We start from the raw sequence: 17664 nt of genomic DNA, 5'->3' as shown, positions 1-17664 counted from the left end.
ACAGGTGGGGAGAGTCCATTTCATTTGAGGGGTGACAGGTGGGGCGAGCCCACTTTACTTGGGGGGTGACAGGTGGGAAGAGTCTATTTTAGTTTAGGGGTGGCAGGTGTGGCAATTACATTCTACCCGAGGGGTTGCAGGTGGGGTGAGCCCATTCTCTTTTGAGGGTGAAAATTACGGGTTAAAACAATATAAAGAATTGCGCAACAATTAGTTGGAAGTTAAAACTATACGATTTCATTCCATTTTCCAAGAATTTCTTTCAAAATAAACAAGTATGCCAGCAAGGTTTGCAAGGCAGGAGTTGTCAACATTTTATTAACATAATTGAAAAGTACATGAAGCTCTACTATGACAAGATTTGAAATCAAACAAATAACTTGGATTATTCAGTATATTTTTGTGACCTGGTGATGGAAGTAGGAAAATTAAAAATGATCTTTACATGAAATCTTTTATTAAACGAAACACGTTCATGAGAGGAGTAATTTTAACATTTGTGATCAATACAATACCATCCCAAACTATTTAGCGAATTTCAGTGAGAGTTGCAATCTTTAAGCTATCTGTATTTGGTGCTTAATTTCATTATAGTATAAAACTATTGTAGAAATTGAAACAAATTTATCAAAGTACGATTGTAAGTACAAATTATTGCTGCAGGTATTTCTAAAATATTTTGAATACAATTTGTTTCTGTGTTTAAAAAAATTATTGCCCAAATAGGAATTACTTGGCCACAAAAAAAATTTGGGGCACAATAAAAAAAATCCAAAAACTATTTCAAGTTGAACAAATAAGGTAATACCAACATAAATAGCAAGAGCAATATTGATATATTAATTAAACTTTACAGAAAATTTTGAGAGCGCTCGACAAGTTATTACATGGCTAGCAGATCAATCATTTCTCTTATTATAATTACCATTTTAATACTTCATATCAAAATAAACAACCACAGAGAAATGCGTTTATTCAGTTTTAAGATAATAATGTGCATATAAAAGCGTCGTGTTCCAGAATCCAAACAAAAGACTGGGTTACTTGCAGGTGCCGTTTATGGAGTAAGTCGGAAAATGTGGTGCATCTGAAATACGAAAAAAATATTTAGTATTGATACTTGCGTATGATAGATATATAAGGTTTATTCTTATAATCAAAATAACTAACATCTTGTTGACATTTCTGAGTTTCAGAAAAAGGTTTGGTTAGCGCACCTTAGATAATGGTATGAAATGAATGCATGTGTCGAATTTACGTTGGCCGTCAAGCTATTGCACTAAAAATTGAATTTAATAATACCGGGTATGTATATATATAACATGCCTTGATATTGTTAGCGTTGTAATCTATGGACAACATGAGACACCTTACATGCAGACGGTTCAACCTCCACGTACAATAATATTCTTTTTAGTTAGCATTTAACTTAGTGCATTGAGAAACCGTGTGTGTGCGCGTGTATGTAGGCGCACTCGCTAGTGTGTTAAATATTTAATGAGTACTTACCTGAAAAAATCCCGACTGCTTGTCCATCTACAGCAGAAAACAGCTGACGTTTCACGCCATTCGTCTAAAAGAACCATTAAAAAGTATTAAATAACTGCAAACTACATACGTCTTTACAAGTAAATGGGGAACACATTTTTGTATCAAAACTCAGTATTAAAGATCACTATAATCTTTATTCGTCATATTCATTGCGGTCATGCCACCCACATTGATTCTCATTCAGTTGTCTAGGGTTAAATTTTTTTTTTCAAAACGATAGAAAGTTTACGGTGCTAAAAGATTTCAAATAAATTTAAATGTAGCTCATTGTTCATTCGTGTGCACTAATGTTTCTGCATGTATTCTGATATAGAACATATCAAAGACGTTATAAACATTTGACTAAACTTACGCGCTTCTAGTGTTTTATTACAAAGATAATTGTAGGGGCCTACATATAATGATGCTTGCAAGATATATTTTCTTCTACGCCTCATAAAAGCTTGAACTTGAGACTGTACCTTGCATATCCTGCGTCTGTACTTTACGGTGTCCAACTGTCGAGTGACCAGTTTGGAAGATAACTCATGCTGCGATGAGTGGCTTATTGTTATGTAAATATCAACAGGTAGGGTTCATTATAGGGGAGGGGTCGTGGCTCAAACCATTCTCACGAGAAAGAGCAAATGTACATAATCTAATAGTTTCTTAGAAAAATAACTTTATTCCCTTAGACATCTGATGTATTCAGACGTTCTTAAACTACCGCTATTACACGTTAGATATTGAACCCGTTCATCTATAACTACGTTTGCTTTGCACCCGTTTCAAGTGCCAAGCCTTGGTGTGGGGTTCGGGGCCTGCTTAAGGGCCTCGAAAATTTTTGGTGTTTTAGAGAGAAAACAGTGTCCTTTGGTGAGGTTTAGAACTGTGATTTAGCTAGTCAAAATTCTTATTTCAAGAGGGGAATATTAGTGTGATACATTTTTCAGAAACCGAAGGGGAGGGGGGGTCAGGACCCCCCCCCCCCTTTGAAATCCGCCACTGATAACAACTTAGTGTGTCCTGGATCCACGTATTTATCAACATGATGATCAACGTCAGAGAGGGTATGTGCGTTTTTCTGATATAAATTTTCCGTTAAATAAAAGCCTAAAACCCTAGTTCTCTACCTGTTTTCTCGGGCAAATCAGAGGAAAATTCTGTGCAGACACTACAGCTAGGTATAGCTTTTTATATTGATGTATTTATTTCTTACAGATGGGGTTTGGTTAATAAATTGCTACTATTTGGTACTATATTGTCTGTAACTGCCAAGATCCAAGAGTGCCATCGGGTGCGAACGACTTGTTTGAAAAATAAATATGTAATGAAATTATTTTAAAAAAATAATAAAATAAATAAAAAACATTGTCATAACGATGTATGTTTCAAAGATAAGGCCTAAAACAGACATTGAATATCCAATTCTAGAGGGAGAGGGTATTACTAAGAGACCAATCTATACCCCCTCCCCTGCCAGTCCTCATATATCAAGGCCAATACGAATGGTCGAAGTTTACGATGCGATCTGTTTCTTAGCTTCTCCCTTGATACGTGCCTAATTGGAGACTGTTACTTAACTGTACATGTCTCATCTTTGTCTAGTCAGTGTGATTTAACAGTGCCGCAATGCATCCAAATGCACATGAGCAACTTTCCACATCTGAAAGCGAAATTTTACTATCAAGTTTAGGAAATTTTACAAAAATCATTTTAAACAGTATAGACTACCCGACATAATCATCATTATGTCTAGTAGCTTGTTTGCATTTTTTCTTTAAGTAACCTATCTCTGTGTTGTACAGCCAGTCTATGACAATAAACAACCTTGCATCAATAAGAAACGCCCCGTGCGAACACGTCCTGGGCAGTATTATGTAGCCCTTTCCTTTGTTCTTTTAACATGTTCAGGTAAAATTTCTCAAAGATTTTTGTAAACATTGAATAAAAAGCCTTGCGAAAATATTTTTTATTAAATATCATAAAAGAAAACGTACCTATTATGCAGCAAAAGTAAAAAACGCAAAGTTACGATCTGACGGAAACCCTCAAGAAAATTGACAGGAAATGAAACTACCAAACTACTATTAATCATTATAATATGGCAGTAAAGTGTCTCTTAACTCACTCTAAACACATTAAGTAATGACTCACAATGCTGACCCTACTTTTGTTACTTATTTGCCCAATAAAAAACGGGAATATCTCACATGACTAGCTGGTGCTGTCATCAAAGCTATCCATACGAACACATTTTATTGGCTGCTTGTTTTCTTTTTTACCACAAATATTTCATCAGTTTCATTCAAGTATTTATTAGGAATTGCAATCATCCAGAATCTCATTTCACAACTTTTTGTATTAATATTGAATCTGTTAAGTGTTATATCAAGATTTCTCATGTTAACCTTATTATTATTATTATTATTATTATTATTATTATTATTATTATTGATACTAGCACATTTGGTACAATGGCTATGATCTAACAATATATAATACATGATGTATTGATGAATGCACTATAAAATATTGAGATAATCAGTAATGTATCTTACTGTCTGATGCATGTCCCAGGAATTATTTTTGCACTTATTGCTATACATATATGACAGATTATTGTTATTATCAGGTATATTTCTTGTAGAACATATTGATTGCTGTTTAAATTATTTCTTGTCAAAATAAAAAAGGACTGCACCCCCCTTCAAATAATCCTGGATCCACCCCTGTTATATAACTGCTGCCTCTACTTCTTCAAGGTGACTCTTAGCCTAGAAAATGAATATTTCCATAATGAATTTGGTGAATTGAATATTAGAAGAATCCAGTATCAATAAACTCAATAAATATTCAAATGGCACAATATAAGGGGTGTGTCTTTCAGGGACTTAAGATGATTTGAAATGTAACAGCGTTAATTCAGAGTAATGAATATATAATATCCACGTGTAGGTTAATTATTTCATTCAAAATCTTAACAAAGGGCACCGTGGATTCTTGTGCAGGCAAGATTAAGATATCTACTAGAATCTGACTATCTACTTCCTACATTAAGGGCGCATTCCCAGAGCTTTTAGATCGATCTAACTCCCTGGGGGTTCACACTAAATTGCTGTCGGCCGAGTGCGCACGGTAGTTAATTAATACAGCTTTTAGTAGGCGGGGCAGACGCTTAAGCCGGCTAAGCTGACAGTAATCTAGTGAGACTCCCCACAGGGATAGATCGATCTAAAATCTGTGGGAATGGGGTCTTAGTGTTAATAAAAAATGTTCTTACCCATAAGAGGAAGGAAACAGAAGCTCTGCTAACTTGTTTAACCCTTTCCACATTTAAGGAATCAAGTAGAGCCCTTGCGCTGATGGCAGATGCTTTGGAGACCTTTTTGGCGTCAAAATGTTCCATACCATGCATCATACCCTGTTCACCTTTGTGGACCATTACTTTTCTGACAAACTTCCAATTCTACAAATAAAAAGATTCTTCCATCATTATATTACTAAAAAAATACTGTTGTAGTAAAGTTAAAGAATTCCAAGATGAATTTTTTTGAAGAATGGGTGTATGTTGTAAAGAAAATTGTTTACAATTCAATTAATCCCAAATTAACAAGTAAATAAAAATGAGTGGAAAATGTCAAAGTCACATAAAGTTTTAGCTGATTGATTAATTCCATCACAAATAAGTAAGCTTCCATGATAAGGATAAGAGATGCAAACTTAATTTGTGAACATTACAAGTATGATCTTACAATTTATTTTCGAATATTTAGTTTTGGAAGACGTTAACAAGCACTTACAGAGATTGCTTAATGAGGAAATGCTGAATAATTGATAGAAAAATTTAAATGGAAGAGAGTTCAAAAGCGGATGGAATGAAAATAAGTAAACATGTGATCAGCTTGGAGAGATCAAGTATAAATACATGTACTAATACCCTATATAGGAGAAAGTTGGCAAAGAAATGTTTAATAAAAGCTTTAACTCGTTGTCATCATAACTGTTTTTACCAAGAGTATGTGTCTACAACTACTGTTCGATAGGAGTGATATGGATGAAAATATAGAGCTACCATACTTGGAAGCATATTCAATCGCAAAATGTTGAAAATAACAAATGTTTAATTTTTTTTCCATATTTCATTTCAATCCAACAAAGGAACACACACACCATTAAACTGTCTGTGAGCATTGAAACTGTGGCTTATATATACTGCATAGGTAAGTCCCATTAGGACTGTACCACAATGAATGAAGAATTATGTAATCTAAATAATAAGCTCTTTCTTGAATAAGAAGTAAATATTATAAACTTATATCCTAGCCAACCCATTGTGTCAATCAATTGTGTGCCAATAGAATATTTATAACTGAACTATTTAATACATTACGTACTGATGCTAGCTTCTCAGGGTAACCCAGCAATAAAACTACAGCATGTAAAATAGATTTCACATCTTGAGGGGGGGCGGCCAATGATTTAAGCTCTGTTAAGTCGGCGGTCTTGACGGTTGACATAGTCTGTTCTGCACTCACTGTATCTGAAAATATAGAAAATGTACCTGATATCCCAAATTATTAACTTCTTTACCTCCCTCCCCCTCTTGTGGGCATTTGATTCCCTTAACTGAGACAATTAAATGTGTCTCTCTGTAAAGTTCTCTCTCAGGTAATATATCGTGTAATTTCTCCATGCAGTGGTGACAGGTGCTTCGATCTTGAAAGAGATACAGAAAAAAAGCTGTTCATACAGTGAAAATTTTAATATTTCATTACAATCATACATTTGAAAACTTTGTTTGATCCACCCCAGTAGCCATTTAATTATCTAGTTCACCGCCACTGCCCTAGATTGACTACATTCCCCCCCTTAATCCAGTGCCCTTGCTTGAAATATAACACGACTATGTACAGCCACCTGTGTTTATCTAATCCATATTATTTATCCATACAGAGATCACTGTATAATGACTTAGTTTTAGAGCATAGAGCACCTGTGGGTCCCGTTTTTTACACCTACCTTCGCACCCTTAATATATACGTTGGTTTCATCAACACAGTAACGCTAAGAACTTAAGTGTTTAAGGAATGTTGTGATGGGTCAACAATGTCAACTGCCCCCCGCGGTTTCTGTCGTAATTTAATCGCTGATATCATAGCATTCTTCATTGTGTTCCAATCACAACCGGCACAACTGACGCAACGGTGGCTTTGTGTTTCCTCTAGAAGACTTTCAGCGCGTTTTTAATTCTTTTAAAGGGATGTAACGTCGCTGCTTCGTCTTAGGGACCTGCTAATTGGTGTTAAGTATCTGCAGCCAAGGAATTATCAACTGCCTTACTACAACGGGCCGGTTTGGAAGTATCCTAACGTTAAATAGAGACCAGTCTTCAGGTTTTTACATTATTTTGAAATGAATGAAGAAAGTTTTGGCATTGGTATTTTGTATAATCATTTTATACAATGAGGTTCAAATTGTTTTAAAAGCATGGAAACATTGAAATTGAAATAAATGGAAAAGTGGATGCTTTAATATTCAATTTAAAAATGGAAATATAAATGTGTTATTTCCAACCAGAGAAGTGGTAAAAAATCTTTAAAAAACAACACCATATGTCAGTACAAAATACCTTTATTGTGATTTCAGCATTCTATAATAGAATTTGGTTCTACATGATCTGATGTATGTATATTACAATTCGCTTTCAACTAGGCATATAAATATTCTGCTTTTCTTTTATCTACACGTATATTACAAGGACACTTGATATCTTCACAGTGTCATTAAAATAACAATCAGGACAGGGCCATACTTGGAATGTGCATATATAAATATATAGACTCATTAATTCATACCATCTCAACATCAAGGCACAACAGGGATTGCTTGCTATGATTATCCATCAGTGACTAGACCATAGTAGAAGCTGATATCTGATATATAATGTTTTGATGTTGTTTAACCCCCCCCCCCCCCCCTCCCACCCCCCTCAAGTAACAGCAGGGAGATATGTACTGGTACCACAGTCAGAGGACCAGCTACTGGCACCCCTACATACTGCTGGACATATACAGTGCTTTGGGACACTCTTAATATGAGCACTTGATGATTGGATGGATTAAGTAAAATATTACAAAGAGAGGCACACAAGCCCACCTTAGTTTGGCCCTTCATATAGGTTGCCTTAATCAGTAGTGCAAAAATACAAGTCAACAATAACAGCCAGCCTGTACATGGTTGAAATTCTCATTTGTGAAATATAATAATTTGTATCTATATATAATATTTTACATGTAAAAATGTTAACAAAATGACTGTTCATTCTCATACCCTGTATAGTTATCACTCAGAGGTTAACAATTCAACACAGGATTTCAGTAAATAAAATACTTCAATATGCACAAATATACACCATGCTTCAAGCTCCTCTTCCCCAATCCTTATTTTAGGAGTTACTACACACAAAGCTAAACTAAGGAATGTTGGTGGACTTAAGAAATGAAATCTGCAAATTTGGGCACAGCAAACATGGAAAGCATCTTAAAATATAAAATAATTCTGTACATAAATGTGATGTTATGAAATGTGGACTTATGCCTGTATTCTATAGATGCTTAATCAGTCTTTAACCTTGTTAATATTCACTGTCTGATCCCATTAAAATATAGTGAGATTCCACTAAAAACCTCCAGATTTCATTAAATAAAACCAGAATTAAAACAAAAATGTCCTCACAAATAAAACGTTGTGACTGCAAGTACTGGGAAATATGTGTATAATTATTCAATCCTTAAAAATGGGGACAAAATATAAAATTCTAATCACGTGAAAAACCCCCATCCTCATCTCAAATGTTAAATGCTGAAAGGATTCTCTGTATTTTCTCTTAACAGTTTTCAAGTAATTACTAAGTTGCTAGTATCATCAATAAACATAAAATTGATATAGATAAAAATGAGTCAATCCATGATTATGTTGGCTTGGTATGATATCAGTGCTGACACCTACAGGACAAGGCAAAGCCTGAACACTGCTGCCATCTATGAATATGTCAACCCACTACAGGCTTTCTTCCATAACATTACTAGTCTAATAGCATTCTAGTTCCAATGCCCAGTTCTGGCTCAGCACATGTACATGATTACATTACAAATGACAGGCATGACTATCCCCAACTGTCTGTTTCTGTTAATAGTCATATCCTCAGTTCTTGTTCCGACTCAGAGGAACCACCAACGTGATTCAGAGAATGTTTGGACCTGGACCTGTGTGGTGTGCTGTGACCAGACACACTACGACTGGCTCCGTGGGACACTAATGGCGAGATGGAGGGACTGCGCGTGGCGAGGGGGGATAACGTGGGGGTGAAGGAGGGTGATAAAGCAGGAGAGGTGAATGTAGAATCATGGCTGATGGGAGATCGCGGCAGACTGGCAGACAAAGTCATCTGACTGGTTCGTGTAGAGTTAATGGCTGATGAACCTGTTGAGGCAGTGTAATGTGATTTTGGCATGGCGGCCTGTCCCCCGCCTCCAGCTCCTCCCCCGCCTCCATCCGACTGGAAGCCATCTTGATTGGAGAGAGATCGGGGGATCGGTGGAGCATTCGTAATAATTGGGGGAGGTATTGTCCTTACTTGCTGGGGATTCATATTATTTTTCATAGGCCGTTGTGGCACTATTTGTGTTGGCTGTTTTTTAGGAGTAATACTTTCATCTTTCAGACGTGCAATTTCTGCAAAGACGTCTGCCAGTGGGTGATATTGCGGCCCCCAGTCTAATAAATAGTCCCAGTTATAGGACCCACTGAATTCCTCCTCACTGTTTATAACACTGGACAGAGATCCAGCGTGCGAGGGCTCGGTTTCCGTGAAACCAAACTCCCTGGTACCATCCATGATGGCAAACTCTTCGTCTGCTTCAACCTCGTCTAACTTGGCATTGACAATGAGGCCAATGTCCAAGCCATCGCCCTCTCCTCCACCTTCCTCTGAAAACTGATGCATACTTTCCACAGATGACGTAGGTTTTGAGTCAAATTTGATTTTGGAGCTATCGATACCCAGCCGTGCCAAGTATTCCTGATGATTATGAACACTGTGTTCTGATATGTTGTCATCATCTTGCTGAATTCCTGAATCTGGCATCCCAGAGCGGTGATGAAGCTGAGTTGACGGTGCCTGATTAATACGGCTAATTTCCTCATCATCCTCGTCCCCGTCATCCGCAGACCCACGCCCACTGGAACTATGGGATTGATCAGATATGTCTGAAGTGGTGATATTATGGCGACCATCATAGCTGTGTATTTCGTTATATCTTGGTGGTGCTTCAATGCCAGCAGGGGGCAGTGCCATGTCCACATGGTCAAAGTTGTCCCCCACTGCCTGCTGATAGTTGTTGGCTGGCTTCCTCTTCCGTTCCCGCCCCCATTTACACACAATGGAGATGACAATAACCAGGATGATCACCAGTATGGAGAACACGATCACCAACACCAGTGGTGCGCCAGTCAGCACAAACCCTGCTGTTGCCGCCCCAACGTTACACCCAGCACAAGAGTAGTCAATCTGCACCTCTGCGGTCACGTACGCCTTCTGGGAGCCTTCCTTCCCGCTGTCTGCCATGATCACCAAGGCCTGCACGCCACTCTGGACATCACGACGGTTGCGGTTGTGAGCATTCAGCGAGTAGCGGGGCACAAAACGTTTTTTACGTTTGGTTGTCTCCGAGAAAAGTTTCTTGACTGTGATGTTACCAGACTTGGAATCAATACTGAAATAGTCCTGCGGCTCCTGAAACTGGTACAGAATGCGGCCGTCGGGGCCACTGTCGCGGTCCGTAGCACTGACCTGTCCTATGACGTACCCTACCTCAGCATTACCCGGGACATCAAAGGTAAACTTACTGGATGTAAACACGGGCTCAAATTCATCCACACTTTCAATGTTCACCAAAACAGGGATGGAAACTGGAGTTCCACCCAAGTCAGCGGCGGTAATTTTGAATCGATAACTGTTCATGGATTCGTAGTCAAAAATGGCCACAGTTGTGACCTCTCCTGTGTTTGCATCAATACTGAAAAGACCTTCGTCCTCGATGATCCCATACTTTAATTGGCCGTACACTCCAGCATCTTTATCATTGGCATGAGCTGTGAAGACGCTGGTTCCTGCAGGCTCGTTCTCTCGTACTTTCTCAATATACATCATGACAGGGAAAGATGGCTTATTGTCATTGACATCTGTGACATTCACAATGACAGTCACAATTGACGACAACCTGTTCTGACCCGAGTCTTGAGCTTTGACAATCAATTTGTGCTCCTTATTTGTGTCGTAATCCAGTGATTTAGTTGGAGCAATAGCGATGGTTCCAAATGTTGAGTTAATGGTGAACAGGCCATTATCGTTGCCAGAGGTGATGCTGTATTCCACCTCCTGGTTGCTGCCAATGTCTTTATCAGTAGCAACAACCTGAAGGAATGGTTCGCCTGACGTAAAGTTCTCCATCACCGTAGCAATGTAAGGATTCTGGGTAAATGTAGGTGGCCAGTCATTGATATCATCAACAATGATATTGACAGTTGTGTTTGTACTCCTTGGTGGCGTCCCTTTGTCTGTGGCTGATACAACCAGAGTATAGTAAGCAGTGCTTTCACGATCCAAGGAACCAGTCAGAAAAATCTCCCCTGTAGAGCTGTCGATTTCAAAGGAATTATTCAGGTTGCCTCTGATGATAGCGTAGACGATCTTCTGGTTGGCTTCGGAGTCATCTTTATCCTGTGCTTTCAGGGTGAGGATGACATCACCCTTGGTGCCATCTTCTGGAACATGGACACTGGAAAGAAACATAAGGCAAGGTTAACATGGAGGACTTCAAATTGATATAAAATCTTTTAGATTCAGCCATTTTCTGTCAAAAATTGAACAGCAATACTGAAACATAATAGGATACAATCAATCAAAAATCCATTTACCACAGCTGAGTATAAGATCCATTTGTCTCCCAGCTGCTATCTGTTGTCATCTCTTTCATTTGTTTGAGTGTGTATACCAGCACAACTAGCAATTTATTCAATATTTCTCTACACATATCACATATCTGCAGTTATTGTTCTCTATATTTCTCTACACATATCACATATTTGCAGTTATTGTTCTCTATATATTTCTCTACACATATCACATATCTGCAGTTATTGTTCTCTATATTTCTCTACACATATCACATATTTGCAGTTATTGTTCTCTATATATTTCTCTACACATATCACATATCTGCAGCTACTGTTTTCTATATTTCTCTACACATACAACTTACCTGTAGTTTTTCTTAGTAAACTCAGGTGAATGGTCGTTGATATCAGTGACCTGTATCCTGACGGCCACCACATCGGTCAGTGGCGTCCGGCCGTGGTCAGTGGCCTTGATGACCAGCTGATAGGTGTGCTGACTGGAGTCAAAGTGGATGGTCTTGTTGGTGTATATGGCACCTGAAACAGGGACACAGACAACACTCATTAATATGTTTAGGTTCAAAGAAAAAAACGCTTTGTTTTGATTGCAAAAAGCAAAATTTTTTCATTAATCTATTTTTCCATAGAAGCATTTTCAAATTGAACTATAACAAGAAAATCACTATTAAAAAGATTGTTTTTGGCAAACTAAAAGAACAAGCATTGTCCATTACATGGTTAAGCTAACAAGGCAAGAAAACATGCAACAGCAAAGTGATAAGAATAGTTTCTGTTTATGTGCACAAACTGAATGTTCTTTTTTTCAGCATAGCAACCTACCAGACTGCGGATCTACATAGAAGCCATCGTCTCTGGCGGCACCAATGATACTATAGGTGATCTGGGAGTTAGATCCAGAGTCTGCGTCAGTCGCCTGAACTGTAATGATGTAGGCATTGGGGGGAGTCAGTTCTGGCAGAGTCACTTGGTACGACTCCTGGAGGAATTTGGGACTGTTGTCATTCTCGTCAATCACGTTGATCACCAGGTCTGTGTAGGTCGGGTGGATACCATCTGTGGCCTGAAAATATAGAAAAACATATCTTGTATAGGAGAAAGTATTGTGTGGGGAAGTAAATTCAAAATACTCACTAGGAAATCTATCAACTGAGCATTACCTTATAATCCGCGTAAGTCTTACTTGAACTTACATATCTACTGAATTCTCTTTGTCAGTTTTACACCACTGAATCAAGATATTAAAAGTTGCAATTGAAAACTAAACTGAAAGCTGATCTTCAGGAGCATTTCAACCTTTAGTCTCATCTTTAAAACATTTAAGCGCCTGTTTGCTTCATAATATATATTTATCACATACATATCAACTTTACACCATGACAGATGAGTTCTCACCTTAATTTTCAGGGTATACTGTGCTCTCTGCTCCCTGTCCAGTGGTTTTGTGAGGGTGATTCTGCCACTGAACCGGTCAATACTGAAGGTGTTGTCAGGGTTGCCATCCTCGGCAAACTCGTACTTCAGGTCAGGATTGAGATCCACGTCATTGGCAGTTATAGTGGTGATTATTGACCCGACATCAATTCCTGGGAGGAGGAGGGAATATATTGTATGAAACTGACCAAAGATATCATCCCAAGACAATGTTTTCTTGGTAAGGTGATCATTCAAGAAATAGACGATTTAAGAATTGTACATATTTTTAGAAAATAATATTTAGGAACCTCAGAAAAACATATGATCTTCCAAATATCTACATTTATACTTTTCCATTAAAATTCACCGCACCTTCATCTACATCCACGGGGCTGGCCATGGGGAAGATGGGGGAGTTATCATTCACATCTACAACATTAATCCTCAGAGTACAAGTACTGGAGCGCGGGTTGGCGCCCTGGTCCTTGGCCTCGATCTCAAGACGATACGAGCTGTGGATCTCACGGTCCAGTTCAATGTTGGCCATGACGATCCCGCTGCGAGGAGGACTGATGATGAAGGCATCATCGACGTTGCCGTTGATAATGGTGTAGGTGATCTGGCCATTGGTGCCACTGTCTGCATCCGTGGCAGAGACCTGGAAGAAATCGTAGATAGGGTTCAGTGGTCAATGCTCAATACAGATGTTACCTATAATTATCCCAGTTATGCTTATGTTCATGGCCTTTCAATGGTATACAGTCAAAATGAAATACATTTTTTTTTTACTAACATACCATACATCTATGACAATACTTTTTCTCTTTAAACATCAAGCTGTAAGGGAATTATAACATAACACAAACCAACAAAGTGACAGGTGCTTTCATTTTATAGCCATCAACATCTATGAGTGATTTTCCTCCCTAACCACCATCCTCACATACTTTCATAATCAACCTACCTGAGTGACATAGGTGTTTCTCTCCTTCCCCTCCCAGGTAGATGAGATATACCTCTCCTGGGCAAAACGGGGTGCATTGTCGTTCTCGTCGCGCAGATTGATCCATACTGTGGTGTAGCCATACGACTGATCTGCAGACGCCACCACAATGAGACGCATACGTACAGTGGTCTCGTAGTCCAGCTTGCTGTTATCATTGATCTTTATTTGACCTGTCATTAAAACATATAATTTGTGATTTTCTAAACAGGCTGACTCACAAATATTTACACCAATTCATTTGTGATGGGAATCTATTTTGTTGCTTAAAGTTGGATTCATCATCATTTTCAAATAATTTCAAACTGCTTATAGCATAACATAGCAAGCACACACACAAGGTAACCCCAGTCTAATAGTGCAAGTCTGACCTAAACCCAGTCCAAAACAAGTCCTGTCTGAGCACACACACACATATACATACATACCCTGTGAGTCAATCCTGAAAGTTTTATCTTCATTTCCGCTGGCAAAGCTGTACTGTATTGTTCCTGAACCACCTCCGACAAAGTTTGCCGTCACCTTGACGACGTTGGTGCCTCTTGGCGTATTTTCCATCAGGTACACAGAGTAGGTGTGGTTAGTGAAACGCAGGACACCCACATTGGGGTTGCCAACACGAATTCCAAGGACTCCTGAAAAAAGAAAAGAATGAGAAAAGTTTAGCAACATTACTGATTTATTCCATACCAATACACATCACAATCACAAACTTTGACAATTTTATTTAAAAATTCAAACTGTTTAGCTTGGTTTTGTATAACAATGAAAATCCCAAGTTAATATTGCAAAAAGCAGTCTTGTATATTATGTATATGTTTACTTTCCACTAATAGGTATCAACAAGAGCAGGCAAAAACCAACTCACTGACTGATCTTAAAATAAATGCCTCACAAAATAATAAGCAAAAGATCAACTCAATTCTACAACAGAGCTGAAGCATGCGTTCTTCATAGAAAACTGTACACAAGTATCAGACATGAACTTAAGTTTAAAAAAAAAAAAAAAAAGCTCTGAACATTTTTCATGGGACCCAACACCTAACCTTGACGAATCTCAGGAACCATCAGACTTGAATTAAAAAACACGGAATTCAGCTTTTCCATGGAAAGAGCTCATGTCTGAGTATTTAAGACCCCTTTGGGTATGAACCACTTACCCACTGACGACAGCGGTGGTGACCCCCTGTCTGTGGCTATAAGCTGTAGCTGATGATATCCTACAGAAGACTCCCCGAGACTGGCGCCCTTTACTACCACCCAGCCAGTGTTGGGGTTGATAGCAAAAAAGTCTGACTCAGGAGATATAGTGTAGACAATCTGGGCGTTACTTCCTGCATCCTTGTCTGCAGCACGGATCTGCGTCAGCTGGTGGCCATTTTGGAGTCCCGTGGAGGCGTTAATGGTCAGTTGTGTTGTTGTGAACACAGGGGCATTGTCATTGACATCGTCTATGGTCACAGCTATGGTCACTTTTTGCTGACGAGGGTCGTAGAGACCACCATCTGTAGCAGTGACTTCAAAAGTGAAGCTGCTTTTCTTCTCACGATCAAAATGTCTGAAAACAATCCACACTAAGTTGCTCAGTCTATTTACCTATATACCTTGGTTTTATTCTTAAACGAAATCATTAATTTATCAAGCTGTTATTACACCTATGTTACACAGCCCATACATAAATATTTAATCAAAGATTTATTACAATAATTTCTGCAACAAAACTGTAAAAAAAACAATAAATAAATAAATTCAAATCTTTGGTTTTCACAAAGGGCATTTTTTTAATACTAAACCCACAACAATGCATAATCAACATCTATCTACTTGGTCAGACTAAGCCTAAACACTCACCCTGCAGTAAGAATTTCCCCTGTAACATTGTTAATCTTAAACAGTCCATCTGTTTGGGAGTCATTATTAAGGGAGTAAGTTATGATACGATTATTGCCTGCATCTGCGTCTGTGGCACTGACATTCACAACGGGTGTGTTCACTGGTACGTCCTCCAACAACGTGGCCGTGTAACGAGGTCTACGGAACACGGGACTGTTGTCGTTCAGATCAGAAACAATGACTATCACTGTGCATGTCCCGCTGCGAGGTGGCTGTCCGTTGTCTGTAGCTGTGATGGTCAGGTGATATTGGTCCTGTCTCTCTCTATCCAAGGCATCACAAGACAAGGCACCTGTGGTGGGGTCTATGGAAAACTTGCCTCCTTCATTGCCAGCTGAAGTTGAGGAATGTTGATATGAAATTAGGTGACTGTGTTTATTGTAATAATATTGTGGTTACTGCAGTAAGTAATGAAACAATGCTTGGCATATTTCTAGATAAAACATAAGCCTGTTTAAATTAAGATGAAATAATATATCCGTGGTGAAACTATTAACTGATAAATATTCTGCCTGTTTGAATTAAGATGAAAATATGCATGGCTTGAAAAAGTATTATCTGATAAAACAAATGCCTGTTCAAATTATGACAAAATGGAGGGTGGTTTGTGCGAATGTCACCGTTTAACACTAATGTCTGTTCCGATTACCAAACATGTATGGCAGGCCAGTGAAAGTATTACTTCATAAAACATGTATGGCAGGTCAGTGGAAGTATTACTTCATAAAACATAACCTTGTTCAGATTAACAAAGTTCCAACATGTACCACGATAATATATTTTTCCTCTCAGAACTTCCAGGCTGTGCCAGACTAAACAAAACTTCAGAGTGAATTTGATGAGAAAATGCCACTGAATCTTTTCCCTGTGATTATATAAATATCAGTTAATAGGTAAGGTCTATGGAAATGTGAAAACTGCGCCCTACCAACTTAAAATGTGAACCCATAAAATAGAAAATGCCTCAAATCAATTGGTGTCACATGAACCTTTTATGAAACACATCCAAAATCAAAAGACTGTAATTTTTGTCAAATTGGTAAAGCAATGTGTTGTTCCTTGCACTCCATTTATCTTCTTATTTCAGCTGATGATTTTAAACACAACAGTGTATTTATTCTAACCTTTGTCTTACTTGATCATGAAGAAAAATACAGGAAAATTACATCAAAACAGTTAGTCAGAAGTTTGTTTGGTTAAACATGAGTGACTAAGAAAGAGAATTGACAAAACATTCAGCAAACCAAATATGACGCAAATACAAGTTCTCTGTGTGATCAATAAATAAGTTTAAACCAATTTCAAGAAAATACCAGTTAAAATGTGACTAATTTAAAAGATATTTGGACCTCAAAGGGTCTTCAATAGTACAAAAAGACTTGATATAAAAGGGCTATCAAACCATCCTAGACAAGACGTGATCTTATGTTGTGAATATTCTGCATTGTGTCTATCTTAACACAAATTTAAAAATAAATAAAAGAAAAAATAAATAAATACCTAAATAAATAAATAAATAAATAAAAGAAGAGAAATAAAGAAGTACTACGAACAATGGCTAATAGTCTTCACGTACCAGATATGGTGTAGCTAATCTGGCCGTTAGTGCCAGAATCTGCGTCCATTGCTGCCACCTGGTGGATCTCTGTGTCATCAGAGTTTTCTGGTACAGTTAGGCGATAAATTTCATTCTTGAACACTGGTGTGTGGTCGTTGGTGTCCAGTACGTCCACTATGATGGTAGCCGTGTCGTACTGGGACGGGTATGCGTTGTCTCGCACATAGGCTAAAAAGCACAAACACAAGAATAAACTGAATATATAATTGCTTGTCGAAAAAAAATT

The 17664-nt window shown here is 38.1% G+C and overlaps 2 protein-coding genes across 4 annotated transcripts in view; both read right to left on the bottom strand.

Moving 5' to 3' along the window:
- Nucleotides 1-289: 289 nt before the first annotated feature.
- On the bottom strand, nucleotides 290-6724 carry LOC106160805 (cytoplasmic dynein 2 heavy chain 1-like). 3 transcript variants are annotated; one of them, XM_087007541.1, is made up of 6 exons: nucleotides 6553-6724; nucleotides 5928-6073; nucleotides 4814-4999; nucleotides 1904-4307; nucleotides 1510-1573; nucleotides 290-1087 (listed from the first exon to the last, which is right to left on the bottom strand). In XM_087007541.1, the coding sequence occupies exons 2-4, from the start codon at nucleotides 6048-6050 to the stop codon at nucleotides 4266-4268; spliced, it is 351 nt and encodes a 116-aa protein (XP_086863667.1). In that variant the 5' UTR covers nucleotides 6051-6073; nucleotides 6553-6724; the 3' UTR covers nucleotides 290-1087; nucleotides 1510-1573; nucleotides 1904-4265. The 3 variants fall into 3 exon arrangements, with proteins under 3 accessions (XP_086863667.1, XP_086863668.1, XP_086863666.1); XM_087007542.1 differs by having other exon boundaries at nucleotides 1947-4307; XM_087007540.1 differs by having other exon boundaries at nucleotides 2013-4307.
- A 1076-nt stretch (nucleotides 6725-7800) lies between these two features.
- LOC106160888 (protein dachsous) overlaps nucleotides 7801-17664 on the bottom strand; it is a 51515-nt gene continuing 41651 nt past the window's right edge. The window contains exons 11-20 of the mRNA XM_013537662.2: nucleotides 17397-17606; nucleotides 15779-16154; nucleotides 15088-15485; nucleotides 14356-14562; nucleotides 13889-14100; nucleotides 13297-13582; nucleotides 12904-13094; nucleotides 12331-12571; nucleotides 11856-12027; nucleotides 7801-11372 (exon numbers count right to left, since the gene is read on the bottom strand). Of these exons, the coding sequence (XP_013393116.2) occupies nucleotides 8729-11372; nucleotides 11856-12027; nucleotides 12331-12571; nucleotides 12904-13094; nucleotides 13297-13582; nucleotides 13889-14100; nucleotides 14356-14562; nucleotides 15088-15485; nucleotides 15779-16154; nucleotides 17397-17606 (4937 nt within the window). The 3' untranslated portion in view covers nucleotides 7801-8728. The remainder of the gene's footprint in view (nucleotides 11373-11855; nucleotides 12028-12330; nucleotides 12572-12903; nucleotides 13095-13296; nucleotides 13583-13888; nucleotides 14101-14355; nucleotides 14563-15087; nucleotides 15486-15778; nucleotides 16155-17396; nucleotides 17607-17664) is intronic.

This window comes from Lingula anatina, chromosome 3 (genome assembly GCF_051362555.1).
Source record: "Lingula anatina isolate TDL-2025a chromosome 3, LinAna3.0, whole genome shotgun sequence".
NCBI classification, from domain to species: Eukaryota; Metazoa; Brachiopoda; class Lingulata; order Lingulida; family Lingulidae; genus Lingula; species Lingula anatina.
This window is presented reverse-complemented; position numbering and strand designations above follow the sequence as displayed.